Consider the following 22,271-nt stretch of genomic DNA (forward strand, 5'->3'; position numbering starts at 1 on the left):
CTATTTAAAATCTTCACAGATTCAATTGATTATTATCAATCTATTTTTCAGAATAGTTACAAATTAAAATTTAAATACAAAGCAAATTTGACCAAAATTGAGTTACATTAATTTTACCTCACTTTCAAAATGGTTTTACATCAATTTTTTTAAAAAGGAAATTTCAAGACATCTTTGATTGTGTTTTTGTTTTTTTGATCTATTTTATGCAATAATTTTTTAAAAATAGAGATGTTTTGATTTTTTTAGTTTTTTAGTCACCATAACATTGCATTAGTATAAAATATTAATCAATTTTATTAATGACTAATTTTTTATAAAGGCATATATTTATTACTACTAAATAAGTTATTTATACTAATACAACTTAGTTTTATTTATTAATATTATCTTATTCATATATACTAATAATATTAACTATTAAATACTAAAAAACAATAAATATATAATAATACTAAAATAAATATAATATTTAAAGTTAGAAACTTGGATAGTGAAGTAATCCCATCAAAGTCATGGAATAATGTACAAGAAAGAATGAGACAGGACTATCTACACATAGAAATTCCTATGATTTGTGCTCCAAAATGTGGTTTCAATTGAGTTCTGATCCTTAACATCTATCCAGCTATTAAGTAAGAGGAACACACTCAAGCTCAACCTCCAACTCACCCCTCTCAATATTTTGTAGCCTATATGAGATTTCCTGTTTGATCTTCCCTTCATCAAGAGATATGATACCATCTCTAATAAGGGTGTTGTCGTTGCTTGCTACAAATTTCCCAAGTTGCAATATATTTAATGTTTAATATTTAATTGATTTGTGTTTCAACCTTATGGATTTATCTCTTCTTTCTTCATTCTTATTAATTTGTGTTCCATTTTCTTCTTTACAATTGCAGTCATGCTATTCTCATATTTCTTCATTCGTTATTCGCTTTTGTGATCTCTTCTCTCCACCATGAGTAGGTCAGGACAACCACGAGATTTGAAGACGTTAGTGTTCCTCTCATTTATAACTTGAATTTTTTTTTAAAAAAAATTCATGCTCTATTACACTCACTGCGTATTGATCTGCAATTGTCTGATTTCTGTTTGTTGTAAACATTTATATTATAAATGTTAAAATTATTTTTATTATTTGTTCAATTCTTTGGTTTTTGAAATAGGTAGCGACAATTCCTAGAGAGAGAAAGAACCAAGAAAAAGAGATTGGAGAAGAAGATAACAAACTCCAATAAAAACATTATTATTATTATTATTATTATTATTATTATTATTATTATTATTATTATTATTATTATTATTATTATTATTATTATTATTATTTAGTTATAGTTATTTGTTTCATGTTTTTCCTTCCTTACTGATTTTTCCCCGGTTTTTTTTTTCCTTTCTGATTTTCCCGCTTGCAAGGTGATCCATGAAAAAACATCCGGCCGACAAGTTTCTTTCTTTGTGCTTTGTTTTATGCATGTTTATTATTATTATTATTATTATTATTATTATTATTTTGATGGAAAGTTCAAGCTATTTGAGAGGTACTTTAACTTCAAATTTCATGCTATTCTGCTATAGATTTATCTCTTCTTTTTTCATTCTTATTAATTCGTGTTTCATTTTCTTCTTTAAAATTGCAGTCATGCTATTCTCATATTTCTTCGTTTGTTATTCGCTTTTGTGATCTCTTCTCTCTATCATGAGTAGATCAGGGCAACCACGAGATTTGAAGACGTTAGTGTTCCTCTCTTTTTTTCACAGAAAATAAATTGGTAATTAAAAGACAAAAGGATTGGGTCTACCTTTTGTAGTTTACAATTTTTGAGAAATGTTTTTGAATGATGTACTTTGAACAATTAGTTAATTATAAATATTAATTTTCTTCATAATTTACTTTTGAATTTAATTTTAAGCCTATATTGCAATTAAAAAAAGCTTACAAGGTAACTTCAGGGTTCTAGAAACGTTTGTGCATATTCAGTTCTTGATATGACTCTCTTCTCATCTATCTCGCCGTTCCTGTAGGATATATCTCAGTCTCCACTGTCACATTTACCTCTTAGATTCACATTTCCTTCTTCCTTTTTGCATTTCTCTATCTTCACTGCAACACACTAACCTTCAGGTATTTCCTTCTTCCTTTTTGTTTGTTTTTGGGAAAGTTCCATTTGTTTACCAAATACTCAAAATAAAAAACTTATTAAAAAAAATCGAAGTTAATACCACCACCGATGACTTGAACCACAATCATATAAATAAATAAACATAGTATAATTAATTGATCGTCGATGGTAGTAGTATGTTGAGGGGGCTGTTTGTGTTTGGTGGCACGTGCTGCAGGAGATTGACGTTGGCACGACAGTCCACGCAGAAACAGAAACAGTGGTGGGATCATCTTCATCATCATCTTCGCTCCAAAAACCTTCATTGGTACGTACGTTCTTCAAACCCATCCTCGTCATTTTTCTTTCTCTTTCTTCTTCCTTACTGAAATCTCAATTTACCCACACAACACACATAATCATCATTGAAATTGAAATTCATCCAAGGATTTTGGAATCAAATTTACTAGCATAGATGCTCTATTGGAAATGACTCTGTTGCAGTGTTTGAGTTTCATTCTTGCTTCTAATTAAATTCGTTATTTTTTCAATGTTGTAGGGCAGGTCTCATGGAGAGTAATGGGAACTCGGTGAAGGATGCTGAGAAACAAATCACCCGTGTTTTGTTTTGTGGACCCCGTTTCCCTGCTTCTCATGAATATACAATTGAGTATTTGCAAAATCATTCACATATCAAGGTAAAATGGAATCAATACTACATGCTCTTCATATCCAACTTGCAAATTAAATTACTCAAGTTTGTTTGAGATAGCTCCTTGTCTTTGGTGAACATGTATGTACTGTAGTTTGCTGATGAAATGTCCTTCCTTTTCTATGCGCTTGGTCAAGTCAGGCTGAATTGGATTGAGACATTTTTTTTTTTTTATAAACAAGGATTGAGACAAATATTGATTGCTTTTTTATTTTTGTCACATTAGAATTTAATTGCCAATTCTACTATGGCATGCAATTCCCACTAGCTTTGTATTTCAAGGTGAAAAACCATTTGCAGCCAACAGGTCTCTTCCATCTTGGTAGATCTGTCACCTCCAAGTTTCATTCTTTTCCAAGGCTCTCATCTCTTCCGTTATTGTCTCTCTCCATTTAGGAATATTCAAGACCTCTGGAATAGTCTTGGCGTTTTTGTACTATCAAGGTTAGAGCTTTAGAGGTAAAAGCATGACATCTTGAAGACAGGACATTATAAAACAAACTGAGATAGGATGGAGAGTACATTGCTTAATTTCCTTTCTAAGAGCAATGGGTAGTAGATTAATTTTTGGTGACTTAGGTTGCCTGAATTGAGTGGTGATTAATGAACACTTGGAGTTATCACTTGGTGTGTGTTTTGGGGGTGATAGTATCCTTGTACTTTGACTTTTACTTTGGCTTTGTTGAATAAACAAGTCTCCTTAGCATTCTATTTTCTCAAAAACTTGTGCTTGTGTTTTTACACTATCTGTTTTATATAATTCTAACTCTTCTCTGTGAAGTTACTTGTGGTTTAAGTTAGCTGCTAATACAATTTCTAGCTAGTACTAGCTTCACTGTTATACAATCTTTGTATTACAGTGAGCAAAATGTTCCCATTAATTTTAGTTTAGCTTAATAAGCTGCCTATTGCATTTGTAGGTTGATGTTCTCCCTTTAGAAGATGTGCCAAAGGATATTGCCAACTATCATGTCTGCATAGTAAAAAACATGAGGCTAGATTCAGAAATAATTTCTCGTGCAGTTCAGATGCAGCTTATAATGCAGTATGGTGTTGGGCTGGAAGGTACTGTGATTACTGTCACCTGAGCTTTAGAGTGGAATTTCAGGATGCTTCATTATTTCCATATTTATTATTGAAGTAATTTTGCATTTTTATTTTTTCTTTCCTCATCAATTATAAATTGATAAATTATGAATTTTCCTCCAAGGTGTTGATATTGATGCTGCAACAAAGCATGGAATCAAAGTTGCTAGGATACCAGGTGATGTTTCGGGAAATTCAGCTTCATGTGCTGAAATGGCCATATATCTAATGCTGGGTCTCCTCCGTAAGCAAGTATGATATCTTCAATTTGAAATACAAAATGTTCCTTATTTCTAAATGAAGTGGCACATCTAAATGAGGTGGCAAGAAGGAAAAATAACCTTGTCATAACACCTAGGTTAATGATGCTTAAGAATATGTGCTTTGGTTATGCTTTTGTGATGGAGATGCTTTAGTGTTCTGATCTCAAATCACTTGTCCAAAGTAAATGGGGTATGTGATTTCAATCTGTTTTCTACTATACACTTACTATAAGTCAAGATATCATATCATCGAAATAAACTACTAGAAAGGGGCACAAGAGACATGTCATGACCTGCATGACAAAACTAGGAGCATTAATCAAACCAAAGGGCATAACTAACCCACATACAAACCATCTTTAGTTTTAAATGCAGCTTTTTTGCTCATCACTGAAACTTAATCCAACTATGCTGGGCAATATGTAAAACCATTTTTTTTACCTTAAAAAGAAAGTCCGTAAAAACAACCAGGCCCTATATCATATATATATCATATCCTCAAGCCTAGGTATGGGAAAACTATACTTTATTGGATTAGCCAGGGTTGAGCAATTGGTGGCTTCTTGTAATCTTCATTGATCATAGTGAATTTTCTTTGTTTCATTCATGGGTGGGGCCTATAGTTTAAAATAGGTTGAATGATATCAAACTCTGCCTATTTCTGTTCTCTTTTCTGTTACTCATTTGTGCACTTGGTTACAGAAAACATACTGTGCTTTGGATTTTTGTGCATTTGTTTCAACTTGCTTAGTTTATGTACAGTGTGAATTTTACATCCAAATATTAACATTGAGTGCTGTTCAATTTTTGAACGAAAAAATAATGTTCATGCAGAATGAACTGCAAGTTTCCATACAACAAAAGAAGCTTGGAGAGCCAATTACCGAAACTTTACTTGGGAAAACTGTGAGTATATTGATTCTTCTCGGGAAACAAATAAATTCTGCACTCCTCACCACTTTTTATTCTTGTTCCCTATGTTGTGGGTCATTGTTTTTGTAATGGTTAGATGCACAAGGATTTGTTGTATACCTCAATATAAATAGATCTTAGCCTATTCGTGAAATATATTTGACATGTGGCCTGGAGGCTTAAAAAACTATTATGGATAACATGTATTTAGATAGCTTCTTTTTTCTTTTCTGGGAGTCGATAAATTGATTGAATTAAGTTTCATTTTGATAAACTTCAGTTTAGGTGTAACTAGTCAGAGTCCTTCCTAGAACCTCCCCCCCCCCCCCCCCCCACCCCGAGAGCATTGCTTACATTTGATATGTAATAAGCAATAAGGAATGACAGCTTTTCATTATCCGTAGTCATACACAGTTTCATAGCCAAATGCTTTTGTACTACACATAAATAGAGGTGATAAAGTTATGTTAAACAGTATAAGGGTAAAAAAACCCATGAAGAGAGTATATTTTCTCCCTTTACATCTGTTTTTGTACTACACATAAATAGAGGTGACAAAGTGTAATTTTTGCACGTGGATGTGTTTGCAATAATTGAATATGTTGTTTATGGAAAATTAATTTTTAACAATAATGTAGATATTCATTTTGGGCTTTGGGAACATTGGAATGGATTTAGCAAAGCGATTGCAACCCTTTGGTGTAAAAGTTATTGCTACAAAGCGGAGCTGGGCTTCATATGCACAACATGCTAGCAAATTAAGCAGAAGTATTTTCCTCCCCAGTTGTTGTGGACTATCACTTGTAAACAAGCCTAATTTGTTCTTTGAGTTCTTAACATGTTCTTTATTATTGGTTGAAGATGATGCTGAAGATCTTGTTGATGTGAAGGGTAGTCATGAAGATATATATGAGTTTGCAAGGAAGGCTGACATTGTTGTTTGCTGCCTAACATTAAACAGAGAAACGGTTGGGCCTTTTGTAATCCTTCATTTAATTATTTTTGGTGAACTTCCATTCTTTTTGTTACTTTTAGCTACTTTGGTTCCCCATTTGATTTTGACAGTAAGTTTAAAATAATGGTAGATCCGTAGATGCTGATACAGATGTTGACAAATGGGTAAATAAACAAACATTTATTTGTATATTTTTTGTCCTATCTTTATTCTCCCAATTTTGGTTTAGATATTTTTTTTTTTTTTTAGAAAGTCTTATTTCTTTTTCCTTAGCAGTAATCAATATACTGATGCAGAATCTAAGTTGATTAATAGGATGAATCTGTTTGTGCTTAAAAGCTTTAATGAGATGTAGTTTTTTATTTTATTTTATTTTTTAAAATGCATTCTGTAAACTAAGCATAATATGTATGGACTTTTTTTCTTTATGTAATTGTTGACTTTGATATGATTTTTGTCAGGTTGGTATAATAAACAATAAGTTTATATCTTCTATGAAAAAGGTTTGTTTACTTTCTCAGAAGAACTTCTCTGATTTACTTATTTATCTTTTCATGGCTGATAGGCTCATAAGTCATAATGCATGTACAAGATATTAGGAGTTATGACATGTGTAAATGTCTTAATATTTTTGGTATATATTGGGCAAGAATCATTGATACCTCAATATGAAATATTTTCAAATTGACACTATTGAATATGATAGAACTGGACTAGAAACAGAGAAAAGGAATGTGTGTATTATTATTATGGTGCCTCCAACACCCAAGACAGAATACAAATGAGTTTTGAGGCCATCCTCCACTTCCCAATTCTCTCTAACCTCCAACTAATTTCCCTCAATTGACTATTTAGAGTTTCTTAACTAACTAACTAGCAGTTAGTTATCCTAGCTTTCCTAACTAACTGACAGCTGCTAAGGATCTTAGCTCGTCCAAGGATATCTCATAACATACACCTTTCCCCCCATCTATCAATTACCCCCACCCCCACCCCCCCTCCCCATTCAAGATGGACCTTGTCCTCAAGGTCAAGTTGAGGAAAAACAGTCTGCATTTCATCAACAAGTTTCCCGCTATCTTCATGGTGGGGTAAGTCTTGCCATTTGATGAGAACTTTTTGCCATCTTCTGAAATTCTACTCTGCATTACTTTTCTGGTTGGACCTGTTCCAAATTCTCATTCATGGCTGTTGGTAATGGTTGAGGGGAACAAGTGGGCTTAATCGCTTTCTTGAGCTGAAATATATGAAACATCGGATGTATCTTGCTACCTTTTGGGAGTTCTAGTTTATAAGCGACCTCTCCTATTGGTTAAGGGTCCATAAAATCGTGGACTCAGCTTCTCATTTGGCTTTCTTGCTAGAGACTTCATTCTATAAGGTTGCAGTTTCAAAAAGACCCAATCTCCTTCCTGAAAAATTAGCTCCCGTCTATGATTATTCGCATATCTTTTCATCTGATCTTGAGCCTTGAGCAGGTTGTTCCTCAGTTCCTGCAATAATTCATCTCTGTCCTTACTCAATTGATTTACCTCTTCCAATCTGGAAGGAATGTCAGCTCCTTTAACTAATAGTGGGGGTTCCTGTCCATACAAAGCTTTAAAAGGAGACATTTTGGTAGAGATATTGAAGTTGGTATTAAACCAGAATTCTGCCCAGGCCAAGTGGTTAGGCCACTGTTTTGGTTTGGTTCCAGTCAAACACCTCAAATAAGCTTCTAAGCATCGATTAGCTACTTTAGTCTGCCCATCTGTTTGAGGATGATAGGCAGTGCTCATCTTCAATTGGGTTGCTGCTCGCTTGAACAATTCCCTCCAAAAGAGACTCATGAAGAGTCTGTCTCTGTCAGATACTATTGAGGCATGAAAACCATGCAGTCTCACCACTTCTTTTATGAATAACTCAGCTACTTCCTTAGCTGTATAAGTGTGACTTAATGCAAAAAAATTAGTATACTTCGTCAGCCTATCCACCACCAATTAGTCATTGCTACCAGTTTGCTTGGGTCAGCTTCTACCCCTCTTCTTGAGATGATATGCCCCAAATATTCCAGAGAATTCTGGCCTAAGTTACATTTTTTTTCTGTTCACCTTCCAATCATGTAGCTGCAACACTTGTAATATTGCCCTCAAATGCATGTTGTGATCCTCCAAACTGTGACTGTACCAGGATATCATCAAAGAAGACCAATGCAAATTGTCACAGAAAAGGTCGAAGCACCTCATTCATGAGTGCCTGGAAGGTGGATGGTGCATTGGTTAACCCGAATGTCATAGCCAAGAATTCATAGTGACCCTCATGTGTCCTAAAAGCTATTTTCTGGACACCCTCTTTCATTCGGATCTGGTGATAACCAGAGCACAAATCCAGCTGTGAAAACCATTCAGCTCCTCCAATTTCATCTAATAATTCCTCTATAATGGGTATAGTGAATTTATCAGGCACAATAATATTGTTGAGTGCTCTATAGTTCACACAGAATCTCCAACTCCCATCTTTTTTCTTGACTAAAATGATAGGACTAGCATAAGGGCTAGTGCTTGTTCTAATAATTCCAGCAGTCAACATATCTCTTATTAGCTTCTCAATCTCATCCTTCTGATAATGCGGATATTTGTAGGGTCTTAAATTTGGTATCTTAGTTCCTTGCTGGATAGTTATGGCGATCTCTTTCCCTATGTGGTGGTAACCCCTGAGGTTCCTGAAAAACCTGTTCAAACTGTGTCAGCACCTGTACCACTGGATCAGGAATTGCTTCTTCACTCTTCGACCCCTCTACCAGTTTTAATTCCACCATAAATCCCTGGTCAAATTCCAGCATGGTACCCCTGATCATCTTCATGATGATGGAAGCCTTTATCAATTCTGCTTCAGCCTTCAATATGATCTTTCTATTCTGCACCTTAACAGCTAATGTTAATTTCTCAAAGTTTGCCTCAACCTCACCCAAACCAGCCAACCATTCCACTCCTAACACCAAGTCAGCACCCCCCAACTCAAACAAATAACAATTTTGTGTGAACTGTAAATCTTGCAACTCAATAGGTAAAGATTTACACATTTCTTCACATCTAATCTTGTGTCCATCTCCTACTTCTACAAAATAAGGGTTTGTAGAGGTTACCTCTAACTCTAGCTCCTTTCTTAACTTCACCAATATGAAGTTATGAGTGGCTCCACAGTCAATCAGCACAATCACCCTTATGTTTCTAATTTTTCCCCACAATTTATGAGATTTCTTGGTGGTAAACCCTTCAATACTATGCAGAGACAATTGGTGAAATCCCTCTACCTCTTCTTCCCTATCCTCCCATTGATTTTTCTTAGGGTCTCCTTCCTCTTCTTCTTTCATAATCATTCTCAAATTTAGAAGGAATAATATTTTATTTTCTCATATAGAATTATGAGGTCATTGGACCTATATGTACATGAGTCTGCTGGCTATTTTAGGAAATATGGACAGCTAATTCTAGGGAGACAAATCCCTATAATTATGGGATTTATTCTAAATACATAATCCTAGTATTAATAGCAATATACAGCTGTGATAAAGAATAAAAATACAATTAGGGATAAAATATAAACTTTCCTAAAATATAGACTAACTAACACAATTTTGACACTCCCCCTCAAGCTGGTGAATAAATGTTCTCCATTCCCAGCTTGGATATAATTCTTTCAAAGTTGATACAATTCAGTCCCTTGGTGAGTATATCTGCAAGTTGATTTTGAGTGGACACATATGGAGTGCAAATCAAGCCATTGTCTAGCTTTTCTTTGATAAAATGTCTATCCACCTCAATATGTTTGGTTTTATCATGTTGCACTAGATTGTGGGCTATACTAATTGCAGATTTATTGTCACAATATAACCTCATAGGTTCATCCCACCTTATCTTTAAGTCTTCCAATATAATCTTCAGCCATAGAAGTTCACATATCCCTTGGGCCATTGCTCGAAATTCTGCTTCAGCACTTGATCTAGCTACTACACTTTGTTTTTTGCTCTTCCAAGTCACCAAGTTTCCACCAAGGAAAGTGCAGTATCCAGTAGTTGATCCAAAACTGACCTAGCATAATCTGCATCTGTATATGCTTCAAGACTTACACTCTTGTTTCATTTGAACAAAATCCCTTTTCCTGGAGTCCCTTTTAAATATTGAACAATTCTAAGGGTAGCTTGTAAATGTGCTTCCTTTGGTTGGTGCATAAATTGGCTGACTAAGCTTACAACAAAAGCAATGTCTGACCTAGTATGGGATAAGTAAATAGGTCTGTGTACAAGTCTCTGATACATTTCCTTGTCCACGGAAATATCCTCCTCTGCACTTCCTAACTTTATGTTTGGATCAACTGGAGTACTTGCAGGTCTGTAAGCTTTTTTACCTGTTTCTTTAAGCAAGTCAGTGATGTATTTTTGTTTACATATGAAGATTCCTTTCTTAGAATGTACCACTTCAATTCCCAAAAAATATTTAAGTCTCCCTAATGTCTTAATCTCAAATTCTGTGACAAGGCATTGACTTAACTCTTGCTGCTCCCTTTTGTCATCCCCACTTACTATAATATCATCTACATACACCAGTAATACTGTTACTTTCCCTGAAACTGAATGTTTGATAAATAAAGTGTGATCACCTTGGCTCTGTTTATAGCCCAAACTTGTCATAACTTTGGTGAATCTTCCAAACCATGCTCTCGGGGATTGTTTCAGTCCATATAAAGCCTTTTTTAGCTTGCAAACAATTCCAGTAGCAACCTGTCTATCATAACCAGGGGGTAACTCCATGTATATTTCTTCTTCAAGATCTCCATGTAGGAATGCATTCTTCACGTCAAACTGCTGCAGGTCCCAATCATGGTTTGCTGCTAATGACAATATTACTCTGATCGTGTTCATCTTAGCAACTAGGGCAAATGTTTCCAAGTAATCCACTCCATATGTCTGAGTGAATCCTTTGGCCAATAACCTTGCCTTGTAACGTTCAATGGTCCCATCAGCTCGATACTTTATGGTGTATACCCATTTGCACCCAACTGGTTTTTTTTTTCAGTTGGCAAAGTGGCAAGTTCCCAGGTCTTGTTCTTGTTTAACGCCTCCATTTCCACATCCATGGCTTGTTTCCATTTCCTGTCAGATAATGCTTCAGATACAGAGGAAGGTGTGGGTGTAGTGTTTAGGTTTGTGAGAAAGGTTTTATGAGTAGGAGAGAATTTTTTAAAGGATAGGAAACTTGATAGAGAATAAAGTGGTTGTTGGGTGCATGTTCTAGTTCCTTTTCTAAGGGCAATGGGAAGGTCAAGGTTTTGGTTCACCTATACTTCTGAAATTTCAGCAACAAACTCATTAGAATTATTTATAGGATTAGAAGATGTTACCTCATGTAATGATGGTGGATCAGATTCTTGGACATGGATAGAATCTAGAATGGCCTTTTCTCTCCTTGAATATACCAGATTTTTCCCAAATTTCCCACCATTAGTCTCAGGTTGAGATGCAGGTCCTGCTGTTGAATCAGGGGATTGTTCTGCTGAATCTGGACTTCTTTCAGTTTCAGGTACAGCAACGCTAGTTGTCCCAATTTCAGGTCCAAATGTCATATTCAGAAGCATTAGAGGCTCATCTTCCTCTATTACATTGTCCCCCTGAAGATGAGGTTGCTTGAAGTAGCTTTCTTGTTTGTTGAAGGTGACATCCCTTGACACATAGAATCTTCTTGATGGAGGGTGAAAGCATTTGTATCCCTTTTGTGTGGTTGAGTACCCCAAGAATACACACTTGACAGTCCTAGGATCCAATTTTTCCCTTTCATTACTATGAACATGTACAAAGGATACACACCCAAATATTCTAGGTTGGACTTTATTTGTAGGGTCCAAGTGTGGGTAGAATGAGGATAGAACTTGCATGGGAATTTTTGATTCTAAGATTTTTGAGGGTAACCTATTGACTTAGTAGGTGGAAGTAAGGAGGGATTCCCCCCAAAATTTTTTAGGGACATGATTTTGAAAAAACAAGGCTCTGGTTTGGTTTAGTAAGTACCCATTTTTCCTTTTTGCAATCCCATTCTGTTGGGGTGTGTTAACACATGAAGACTCATGGATTATCCCTTTCTTTTGACAAAAAGAGTTGAGCACAAGATTAAAGTAGTCCCTGACATTGTCAGACCTAATTCTCTTAATGTTGACTCCAAATTGGTTTTTAATCATTGAGACAAACTGAATAAAAACAGAGCTAACTTCAGATTTCAGTTTTAATAAGAAAACCCAAGTCACCCGAGTACAATCATCTATGAAGGTTAAAAACCATTTAGCACCCGAGATATTAGGGACGTTAGCAGGACCCCATACATCAGTATAAACAAGAGAAAAAGGGAAAGAACTCATCTTATTACTAATGGAAAAAGATACACACTTGTGTTTAGCAAGCTCACACACTTCACAATGCAGACTCCCCCATTTAAATTCTTAAACAAGGAAGGAAATATCGCTTTTACAACTTGAAATGAAGGATGTCCCATCTGGCAATGGTATGGTTGAATTTTCTCTTTGTTAGTCATGGTGGATTCAGAGATGAGAGAGTGACTCTTGGTAGGCATATTAGGATCCTTTATGTAGTACAGGCCATTCCATTCTCTAGCATGTCCAATCATCCTCCCCAAGTTCTTGTCCTGTAATATACAAGAATTGATATAAAAAACAACATTACATGAAAGATCTTTTGTGAGTTTTTGTATAGAAATCAGATTGGTGGACAGCTTAGGAACATGAAGGACATTTTTCAATGTTATGGATGGGCTTATTTGGACCTCTCCTTGTCCTGCTGCAGTTATAAGGGTTCCATCTGCCGTGGAAATTTTCTTGTTGCTAGGACATGGAGAATATGTGGAGAAGTATTTGGGTAGAGGGGTCATGTGGTCTGTGGCTCCAAAATCTAATATCCAGTAGTGGGTAAATGGTGTATCTGAAACATTAAGTCCAAAAGAAAATGGAAACTTACCAGAATATGTTAAGGAGCACGTACCTGTGGGCTTTTCCAGTTTACTAAGGAAGGATCTTACCCTTTCTATCTCTTCATGATTTAGCTGAACAACCTCTTCGCTATGTCCAACATTAGCAGTGTGTGCTTGCCTTTGTCCTCCCCCTTTTTTAGGATCTCCTTTCTGTCCCCATTCTCGACTTGGGGGTTTTTCATGCAATTTCCAGCACTTCTCCCTTGTGTGGTGTGGCTTGTTGTAGTAGGTAAACCAAACTTCCTCATGTTTTTTCTCCATATTGGAAAATCCGTTTTTCTTCTGGTTAACAACCATGGTTGTTCCTCCTTCAGCTATCATTGTTGAGCTTTCAACAGTTGGGGTTTCCAGCATCAATTCTCACCTGCTTTCTTCACTCCGGATGATGACTATCACTTCATTAAGTCCTGGGACTTTCTCTTTTTCCAGAATTTGAATTTGGACCTGGACATATTCAGAATTCAGGCCTACCAAAAAGTCATAAACTCTATATTGTTCAATGTACTCCTTAAGGATTGCTGAGTCTTCTAAACACCTTGCTTTTATGACTCGATAGTGATCCAATTCCATCCATAGGGATATGAGTTGATTGGCATATTCTATGACTGATTTGTTTACCTATTTGGCTCCCAAGGTTTTCACCTTTACATCATATATTTGTGCAGCATCCTTGGCCTTAGAATAGGCTTGTTCTACTGCCTCCCAAATTTCCTTTGCTGATTTAAGGAACATACAGGTATCACTGATTTCTGGGACCATTAAATTCCACAGCCATTCCATGATCATGGAGTCTTCTTCATCCCATGATTTGAAATTGGCATCCTTTTCATCAGGGGCATTATCAGTCAGGTGACTGTCCTTTTGTTTTCCCTTCAATATGGTCCTAATGAGTTGAGACCATTTAAGATAATTTTTTCCAGTTAACCGATAAGCAGAATGAATATTCTGCCATTCTCTAGCAATCTGGAATTTGTCCCTTATTTCAGGAATAGGATCCGCAATTTCAGCCATGGGTGAGATCAAGGCTGCGATGAGTAATGAAGGCAGCAATGAAGGCTGCGATAGGTTTCAAGGTTGCGCAGCAATGAGGGCTGTGACTTAGGATTTCAGGCACGGTCAGAGGCTCCTAAGGATCAGGAGCTCTGATACCATCTCAAATTTAGAAGGAATAATATTTTATTTTCTCATATAAAATTATGAGGTCATTGGACCTATATGTACATGAGTCTGGTGGCTATTTTAGGAAATATGGACAACTAATTCTACGGAGACAAATCCCTATAATTATGGGATTTATTCTAAATACATAATCCTAGTATTAATAGCAATATACAGTTGTGATAAAAAATAAAAATACAATCAGGGATAAAATATAAACTTTCCTAAAATATACACTAAGTAACATGATTTTGACAATCATCAATCTGAATTGTTTATTCTTACACACGAGTAGGATAATACTTCTCTTCACAAGTGAAACATTCTCCTTTCCTCTCATCTTTTCATTTACTTCTGCGGTGACAAATTACAGAAGGTTCTTCTACCTTGCCATCCATTGGATCTTGTTTTAGCAGCATTAGTAGGATCAACTACCTTACTATTTGCTGGTTGCCAATCCCTTACAAATCTTTGATCCGAATAACTGGGTTTCTGAAAATTATACCCCTTACTATTACTCATGGGTAACTTCCCTAAGACTCGATTCTTATCTTCCACCCTACGAGCCTTGACCATAGATTCCATCAAATTTTTTGGTTCATGAAGCCTTACCTCAGTGCTGATTTCTTCTTTTAGCCCCTTGAGAAACACCTCCACCAGAAACGATTCCTCCTACCCCTTCACCTTTCCGACGTACTTCTCGAATTGGCCTGTGAATTCTTGCATTGTTTCTTCCTGTTTCAGCGGCTGCAATGCCTGAAAAGGATTCCCTAGGTTAGACACTTGAAACCTTTGGGAGATTGCAATCTTGAACCCTTCCCAAGAATGGTTTGGGTTTCAAGATTCCCATCATTGGAACCACCCTAGAGCTTCTCCGTCCATGGCAACCATTACTGCTTCAAGCTTATCCTCTTCACTTATGGCTTGCAATCCAAAATACCTTTCTATCTTTGTTAACCAGCCCATCGGATCTTCTCCCTCGAATATTGGTATTTCAAGAGTTCTCCACCGATTGCCGCCATGCGCAGTGTTCCCCTTATTCCCTCCTATCGAATCGTCCGCGTGAACGTTCGATTTTGGAGATTTTTTCTCCCATGCCGCTGCTAATCGTTGTATCATCTCTTCTATTGAACTCAGTCGCGACTCCACCGCTTTGCGATTCTCCTCTATCGCCTTCTCCATGGCTTCCATGTGTGTCTCCATTTTCGCATTCGCCTTCATCACCATTAACTGTTCCAAAGCTCCTAGATCGACACTCTGATACCAGTTGATAGAACTGAACCAGAAACAGAGAAAAAGAATGTGTGTATTATTATTATGGTGCCTCCAACACCCTAGACAGAATACAAATGAGTTTCGAGGTCTCACCTCCCTCCACTTCCTAATTCTCTCTAACCTCCAACTAATTTTCCTCAATTGACTATTTATAGTTTCTTAGCTAACTAATAGTTAGTTATAAGTAACTAACAATTAGTTATCCTAGCTGTCCTAACTAACAGACAGCTACTAAGGCTCTTAGCTCTTCCAAGGATATCTCCTAACATACACCTTTCCCCATCTATCAGAATAATTTATGGATTATGATAGAATGAACTTTTCACGTAAGCCACTGTTGGATTAAAAGTGCTTATCATGGAAATCATGCTCTGTTAGGTCCCAGCAGAATGCACACAAATCGTGGAACGTATATTCTTGTAGGCACAAAGATTCCAAGGAGAGACGGGTGGTTAGTGGTGGCCCAATCCTGAGTTATCTAGGAGTCCGGTTAATCCTTTGTTAGGTAGATAGATAAGAGGGAAACTGTACCAAGAGTTGAGATTGTAACTTAGCTATTGCTCAGTTGGAAGAGGTGACCCATGGAAGGAGATACCTTTCCTTGTTATCTGAATTCTGCAATAATCCTTTGTTCCTTCATTGTCTATTTCTCTCTTTAATGATCTTTTGAGTAAACCCCCATTCGAATCCCTGACACTTGATGGAAACTAAAGTAAAGAACTTTAATGAATGTCTCTTTGCATAGTTAGGCACTGAAGTGAGGATTTTGTAAAGTCAAGAACTAAAGTGACCAATACTTACAATTTCAAAGACTAAAATGAGAGTTTACTTATCATTTTTGTGGAAATTATTATTCTCTTTATCTGAGTTGCTAACTTGCTCATAAAAATTTTGGTAAATTATAAATGGTTTTATACTTTTTTTGAATTCCATAACAATAGTATGCAATATAATAGTAGGTCTTACGCAAATGGCAATGGATCCTGACATATTTGCACACGTAAGAACAATATAAGATTATGGCGAGTACCTGTTTTGATTGTGTTGATTGTTTAATGATTCATGCGTTAGTACTTTGAGAACTATCTCCCCTGAAAATGGAACTCACCAAAGTGGATGTTCTAGTTGAAGCCATTAGGGTTGGATTTAGAAAGCACGTACGAAACACAAAGGAGATGAGAACAGACTTCTTCAGTGTCAATTTATCAAAACCTATCAAAATTTTGAGACTAGTCAGCACAGAATCTACATGTTAATCCAACAAGAAGCACATAACAATCAATTGTTCTTGTCGGGGATTGTTTGATGTGGATTGTAACAGAAGAATCTTTTGACTGAGAGAAGGGCAATGAATGCTATCTTGAGAGGATGCACAATTGGAAGATATGGTTGAAAAAGTGAATAATTATTTCATATAGGCTTAAATAATGGAAGAGATTATTGCAGATCCTGATCAGTTTTGGGAAGGGACTTATCACTTATACGAGTGCTTTTTGCTGGCTGTTCTTACCATTTTCTTTTTGTCTGACACAGATGTGAAGTCATTGCAATTCTATTATTGAGTTTTCCTGCTAACGCCACATCATTTGTAGTAAAAACAGAAAAACAACACATATAACATTAATGTAAATATCTTTTGGCTTAATTTGCTTGTTAGTTTTAACTTTTGATGAATTTCTGTGATTATACAATTGTATATTTCAGGGTGGCCTTCTGGTGAATGTTGCTAGAGGTGGTCTTGTAGACTATGAGGCTGTGATCAACCACCTTGAATCAGGTCATTTAGGAGGGTTAGGCACTGATGTTGCTTGGACTGAGCCATTTAACCCTGATGATCAGATATTTAAATTTAAGAATGTTATCATGACTCCTCATGTTGCAGGCGTTACAGAGCATTCTTATAGATCCATGGCTAAGGTGCGTGTGGCTATTTCACATTTGCCCTTCCTCTGGAACTATCTGGATCCATAAAAAGTCATTTTCCCTATGCTTAATTTGCTTTTGTACTTTATTTTTCCTAATCATTTGCTACTGTTAAGTTTATTGAATTCTAGATTAAAAGAAAAGAGAGGGCAAAGAAACTCGTGAAATCTGATATTTTTCTTGCCTGTTGTTCTACTGCAGGCTGTTGGTGATGTCGTTCTTCAACTTCATGCCGGGCTTCCTTTGACAGGGATAGAGTTAGTTAACTGAATTAGTGCCAACAATTCATTCCAGTATCTTCAACTAAATGACTTTTATAATTCAAGATGAATTTTCTGAGGTGCAAAAACACTTAATATTTTGTAAAGAAAATTTAGATGAGGCAATGCTTATGTGTTGCCCATTTGTTATTCTATGGTTGTGGTGAACCAATTGTTCTTTAGTAGCGGGTTGTGTTACAGTATGCGATTTTATGAATTTTCTAGTTCTATTTTGCCACTATTTATATACACGGACAAATATATATGTGTAGGCTGCCATATTTCCTGTGATCATAATGACATAATGTTAGGGGGGAGTTGCTATTGGTCCCTACCACTATTTAAATTTTTTAAAATTATCCTTTCCCAAAATGTACAACGGAATTATGATTCCACTACATTAGGGGGTGCAAAAACCATTGTACAACAGAATCGTAATTCTGTTGTATTTTTTTTTCACACCCTTGCTAGTGTAGTAGAATCGCGATTTTGTTATGCATTCGGGTTTGTGGAAAAAGTGGAGGGGGGAGGTGTGGGGGTAAATACAACATGTACAACAAAAGTATAATTATGTTGCACAGTATACAACGGAATCACACTTCTGTTGTGATTTTTTTTTCCTTAAAAAATGTACAATAGAACTATGATTTCGGTGTACACTATGCAATGAAATTAAACTTTTATTGTACATAGTTAGATTCAGTTATACATAATGTATAACGGAATCATATTTTCGTTATACATTTTTTTGTACTTTTAATTGTTTGATAGATAGCTTTCACAGACAAAAATGACTCATGTATTAAATCAAATTTCATAGAAATGTCTACTACATATTGAGGTACACATTCATAAAATTAATGGGATACACATTCAATGTTTGCCCTGAACAAAATGTATACTACATATTTCAATCCTTAGAAAGATCCACTACATATTGAGATCCTCTAAGTGAATGAAATTGTATTGAGTTGAAAGCCTTCATGTGTTGACTAAAAGATCTTTGCCATGAACGAGCTTTGAGTATGCAGTATCTTCTTCATTGTAGTACAACAAAGACAAGGGACAATTAACCTTTAAAAAAGCTACATTATTATACAAAAGATGAAGTTAGTGAATAAATCAACATTAGCTTATGTAAAGACAAATATCACAAACAGGGGGGTTGAATTGTGATTTTAAAAATTTTTGAAGTCTTTTCGCAATCAAACAAATTTTTTGTTTGAAAGAAAAACTTTGTAAAAAATATAACAGATTTTTGAAAATATAGTCAGACGATAGAAGAACGATTTCACAAAGTACAAGAGACTTTCAAATGTCTAAAAGAAAATTCAAACCCTAGGTCAGTTAAAGCAGAAAGAAAGCAAGTAAAGATTAGATGCAAAGAATTTATTTGTTCGTCTTTACCATTGAGACTATGTTCAGTTCTTAACAAACTACCAAGTTCTACTAACTTCTAATGAGTTACAAATATTATAGCATGATCACTTCTGGCTTTACAAATCAAGTTCTACCCCAAGCTTGACGAATAATCAATATTCTTTGTCCTATCAAGCCATTGTTGGCTCTAAACAAATTGGAAGAGATTTTTTGTTTGTGTTTGCACAATGACTAAATCTATGATCAATCTTAAAGAAAGATTTTACATGAATATGCAAAAATATTTTCTACAAAAAGAATAATCAATGTTTGCGTGCAAGGTTCGTAACCTTGTTCTTCAAAGCTTTTGGTATTTATATCATTCATCTTCAAGTATTCGTTGTCTCACAACAAGTAGATTTCTTCACTTGTTCTTCATTTCATGGATGTGGTTGTTGGACCATTTAATGTTAGCATTAAATGCATATCCTTTCTTCATGCAGATAGTCCACTCTAGTTGGCTTTTGTGTTGAGTACTTCATCAGAAAGTCACTTCCTATCGATTAGAGTAGGCTTGCATAGTAGAGTGTGCCTTTTGATGGAGTTTGGCACTTTCATATCTTGGGCTTCATTTATTCTTCATAGGATTTTGACAAATCCTAGGAGAATGTCTTTGCAAAATGAATCTCAGACATAGAGTATTTAATGAATACTTAAATACAAACTCTTAAATGTTGTATCAGATCATGACTTATGCTAGTTATCGTCTAATCCTTGAGACGCAGACTCATGAAGCATAATTTTACAACGCATAAGATGTAACTTTTATCATTTTTATTTATGTTCATCTAATCAAAATAATTAGGAATATTCATTCATCGTAATACACAAATGTCTTTTGACATAATAACTTACAAAGGTAAATGGTATCTTTAGGGAATAATTGTAACGTCTAGAAAATTGTACTAACTTAAAATCGATGTTTAATGTATTTCTCGTGTTATTTGATTATGTGATTGATTTGTATGAGTTGAGGTATTGTGTGAATTAGCCATGTGTGATTTGCTTGATGTTGGTGTTGAGTTATGTAGAGTTTTATTGACTTAGGTTGAAATGATGAGATTTCAAGTTTTACCTTTCAAAATAACACTTTTGGACATCTCGCTTAGCGAGAAAAGCTCACTAAGTGAAACTCCAACCCAAGAGGAATTACGCTTAGCACGAAATGTCGCGCTCAATACCGAAAGTGGATTTCCCTTCAGCCAGATGAGCTCGCTAAGTGAGATATGCAGATTATAAATATGTTCTTCAACGTGACAAATGCAGTTTCATGTCCCCCTCTCTCAAAACTCCGCCCAAACAACCCTAGAAACTCCTCCTCCACCACCCACGACCATCGGTGGCCACCACGAGCCACCGTTGCTTGCAGTCAGACCCCTACATGAAGAGAAACACATTAATTAGAGCGAAATCCTCAGAATGCACCTCAAGGATTCAGTTGGGAACAAGTTCCTAATTCTTTCTTTTATAGTTTCTCTAAAGTAATCTTGACTTTTATGTCTTTCTCTTAGTTAGTTTAAGCTTTCCTTAGTGTCCATTGTGTTTTGGGTACGATAATAGGATGTGTTTACACTTCCTTTGAAAAACCCTTAAAAAATGAAACATTGTTGAAGTTACCTTTTTATAAAATTGATGTTATTTTTGTGACCTTCGTTGAACCCCGGTCACATTGGTGTGGTCAGAATTTTAAAATGAAGTCTCTTTGTAGTAGAACCCGAAATACCCCTTATCTTTTTTCTTTTTTTTTGATAGGGATAATTGACCCCAAATGTTATTATTAACCTTGTTTTTGAAATCTATACTAAATTCTCTTCAATTTGGTATATAGAACTCTGTGTTTGGACTAACGAATAGGAACGAGAGAGGACTCTCAGTGATGCAGAGAAAAGCTGACAAAGAGCTCACGATAGGTGAAGGGAATTTATTATAATTTATGACTTTCATACCATATTTGGGGTCAGGGAACCCAATTATGGGAATGTATGTTTGTCCCTATGCATGCTGGTTTTCAAGAAAAATAATGTTTTCGACTAATGGCATGCAATACATCAACTATTGATAAATGATAGTATCGTTTTATTATACTTATGTTTTTTGAAGACCTGAGAATGTGAATCTCATGCATGAAATTTATATATATGTATCTGTGGGATGTGATTACTGATGAAGTTGTTATCGATGATAATGTTGATATGAGGTGATGTTGTTATAGATGATAATATTGATAAAGAATGATGTTGTTATAGATGATAATATTGATAAAAATGATGTTGTTATTGGTGATAATATTGATATGAGAATGATGATGTTATTGATGATAATGTGACATGAAGTGATGTTGTTATTGATGATAATATTGAAATGAGATGATGTTGATGTTGGTAATGTCATTGAGATGAGATGGTGTTGTTGATGATAATGTCATTGAGATAAGATGAAGTTGATGTTGAAAATGACATTGAGATGAGATGATAATAATGTCATTGAAATGAGATGAGATGAGGATGATATTGAAAATGACATTGAGATGAAATAATGTTGATGTTGATAATGACATTAAGATAAGATGTTGTTGATGTTGAAAATGTCATTGTGATGATGTATGTTGTGTATGTACATGGGGGGCTCCGTGACAATGATGGATATTCTTGGTGGGAGAAATAGAGTGGTTAAAGAGTTTTAAGCATCTCTGGAGAGGGATGACTAGAATCTTTAATTATCCACAATGAGAGCGTTGATGGTGCCCATGCTTCATACTTCATATTGCATGAAAATAGTATAAACTTTATCAGTAAGTACTTGTATTTTCTCACGAGGGAAAATAATTGTACTTAAGGGCATGTCACTCAGTTTGGAACTCCCTTGAGACTCAAGCTAATCACCATGGGGGGGAGGGGTTGCCTGTGCATGACAGGATGACTTCGACACCTGCTGTCTAGTTTTTCTAAGTGGGAGTGTCACGTGAACATGCTTAGACTATTTCCTGGCAAATGGTACCACATTGCATTTGAGGGTTGAGGTCAAGTGCACGTATCATGCTGAGCATGATTGATTCGAATTATGGAAAGCTGATGACTACTTGTTGAGTGTTTGTTGGACAAATGGACATTTGTGTATGATTATAATATTTATTAATATTTTCTTGCTAATCATGGTCCTTTGATTTTCGTGTTTATTCATTTTATAATAAACT

At 35.5% G+C, this 22,271-nt stretch overlaps 1 protein-coding gene across 4 annotated transcripts; it reads left to right on the forward strand.

The window, feature by feature from the left end:
- The first annotated feature begins 1,993 nt into the window (after nucleotides 1-1,993).
- Nucleotides 1,994-17,940, forward strand: LOC114409323 (hydroxypyruvate reductase). Of its 4 annotated transcripts, none has more exons than XM_028372741.1 (11): nucleotides 1,994-2,125; nucleotides 2,341-2,430; nucleotides 2,667-2,800; nucleotides 3,735-3,879; nucleotides 4,025-4,152; nucleotides 4,998-5,069; nucleotides 5,714-5,843; nucleotides 5,937-6,043; nucleotides 6,492-6,533; nucleotides 17,181-17,393; nucleotides 17,601-17,940. In XM_028372741.1, exons 3-11 carry the CDS (start codon nucleotides 2,672-2,674, stop codon nucleotides 17,667-17,669), a joined length of 1,035 nt encoding a protein of 344 aa, XP_028228542.1. In that variant the 5' UTR covers nucleotides 1,994-2,125; nucleotides 2,341-2,430; nucleotides 2,667-2,671; the 3' UTR covers nucleotides 17,670-17,940. The 4 variants fall into 4 exon arrangements, with proteins under 4 accessions (XP_028228542.1, XP_028228540.1, XP_028228539.1 ...); XM_028372739.1 differs by having other exon boundaries at nucleotides 1,995-2,125; nucleotides 2,662-2,800; XM_028372738.1 differs by lacking the exon at nucleotides 1,994-2,125 and having other exon boundaries at nucleotides 2,272-2,430; nucleotides 2,662-2,800.
- Nucleotides 17,941-22,271: the final 4,331 nt, after the last annotated feature.

Source organism: Glycine soja, chromosome 4, assembly GCF_004193775.1.
Source record: "Glycine soja cultivar W05 chromosome 4, ASM419377v2, whole genome shotgun sequence".
Classification (NCBI taxonomy): Eukaryota; Viridiplantae; Streptophyta; class Magnoliopsida; order Fabales; family Fabaceae; genus Glycine; species Glycine soja.

Coding starts and splice junctions, on each gene's coding strand:
- LOC114409323 (XM_028372738.1), top strand. CDS start 2,300: ATGTTGAGGGGGCTGTTTGTGTTTGGTGGCACGTGCTGCAGGAGATTG. Junction 2,801..3,734: donor AAAATCATTCACATATCAAG/GTAAAATGGAAT, acceptor TTGCATTTGTAG/GTTGATGTTCTCCCTTTAGA. Junction 5,844..5,936: donor TGCTAGCAAATTAAGCAGAA/GTATTTTCCTCC, acceptor TATTGGTTGAAG/ATGATGCTGAAGATCTTGTT.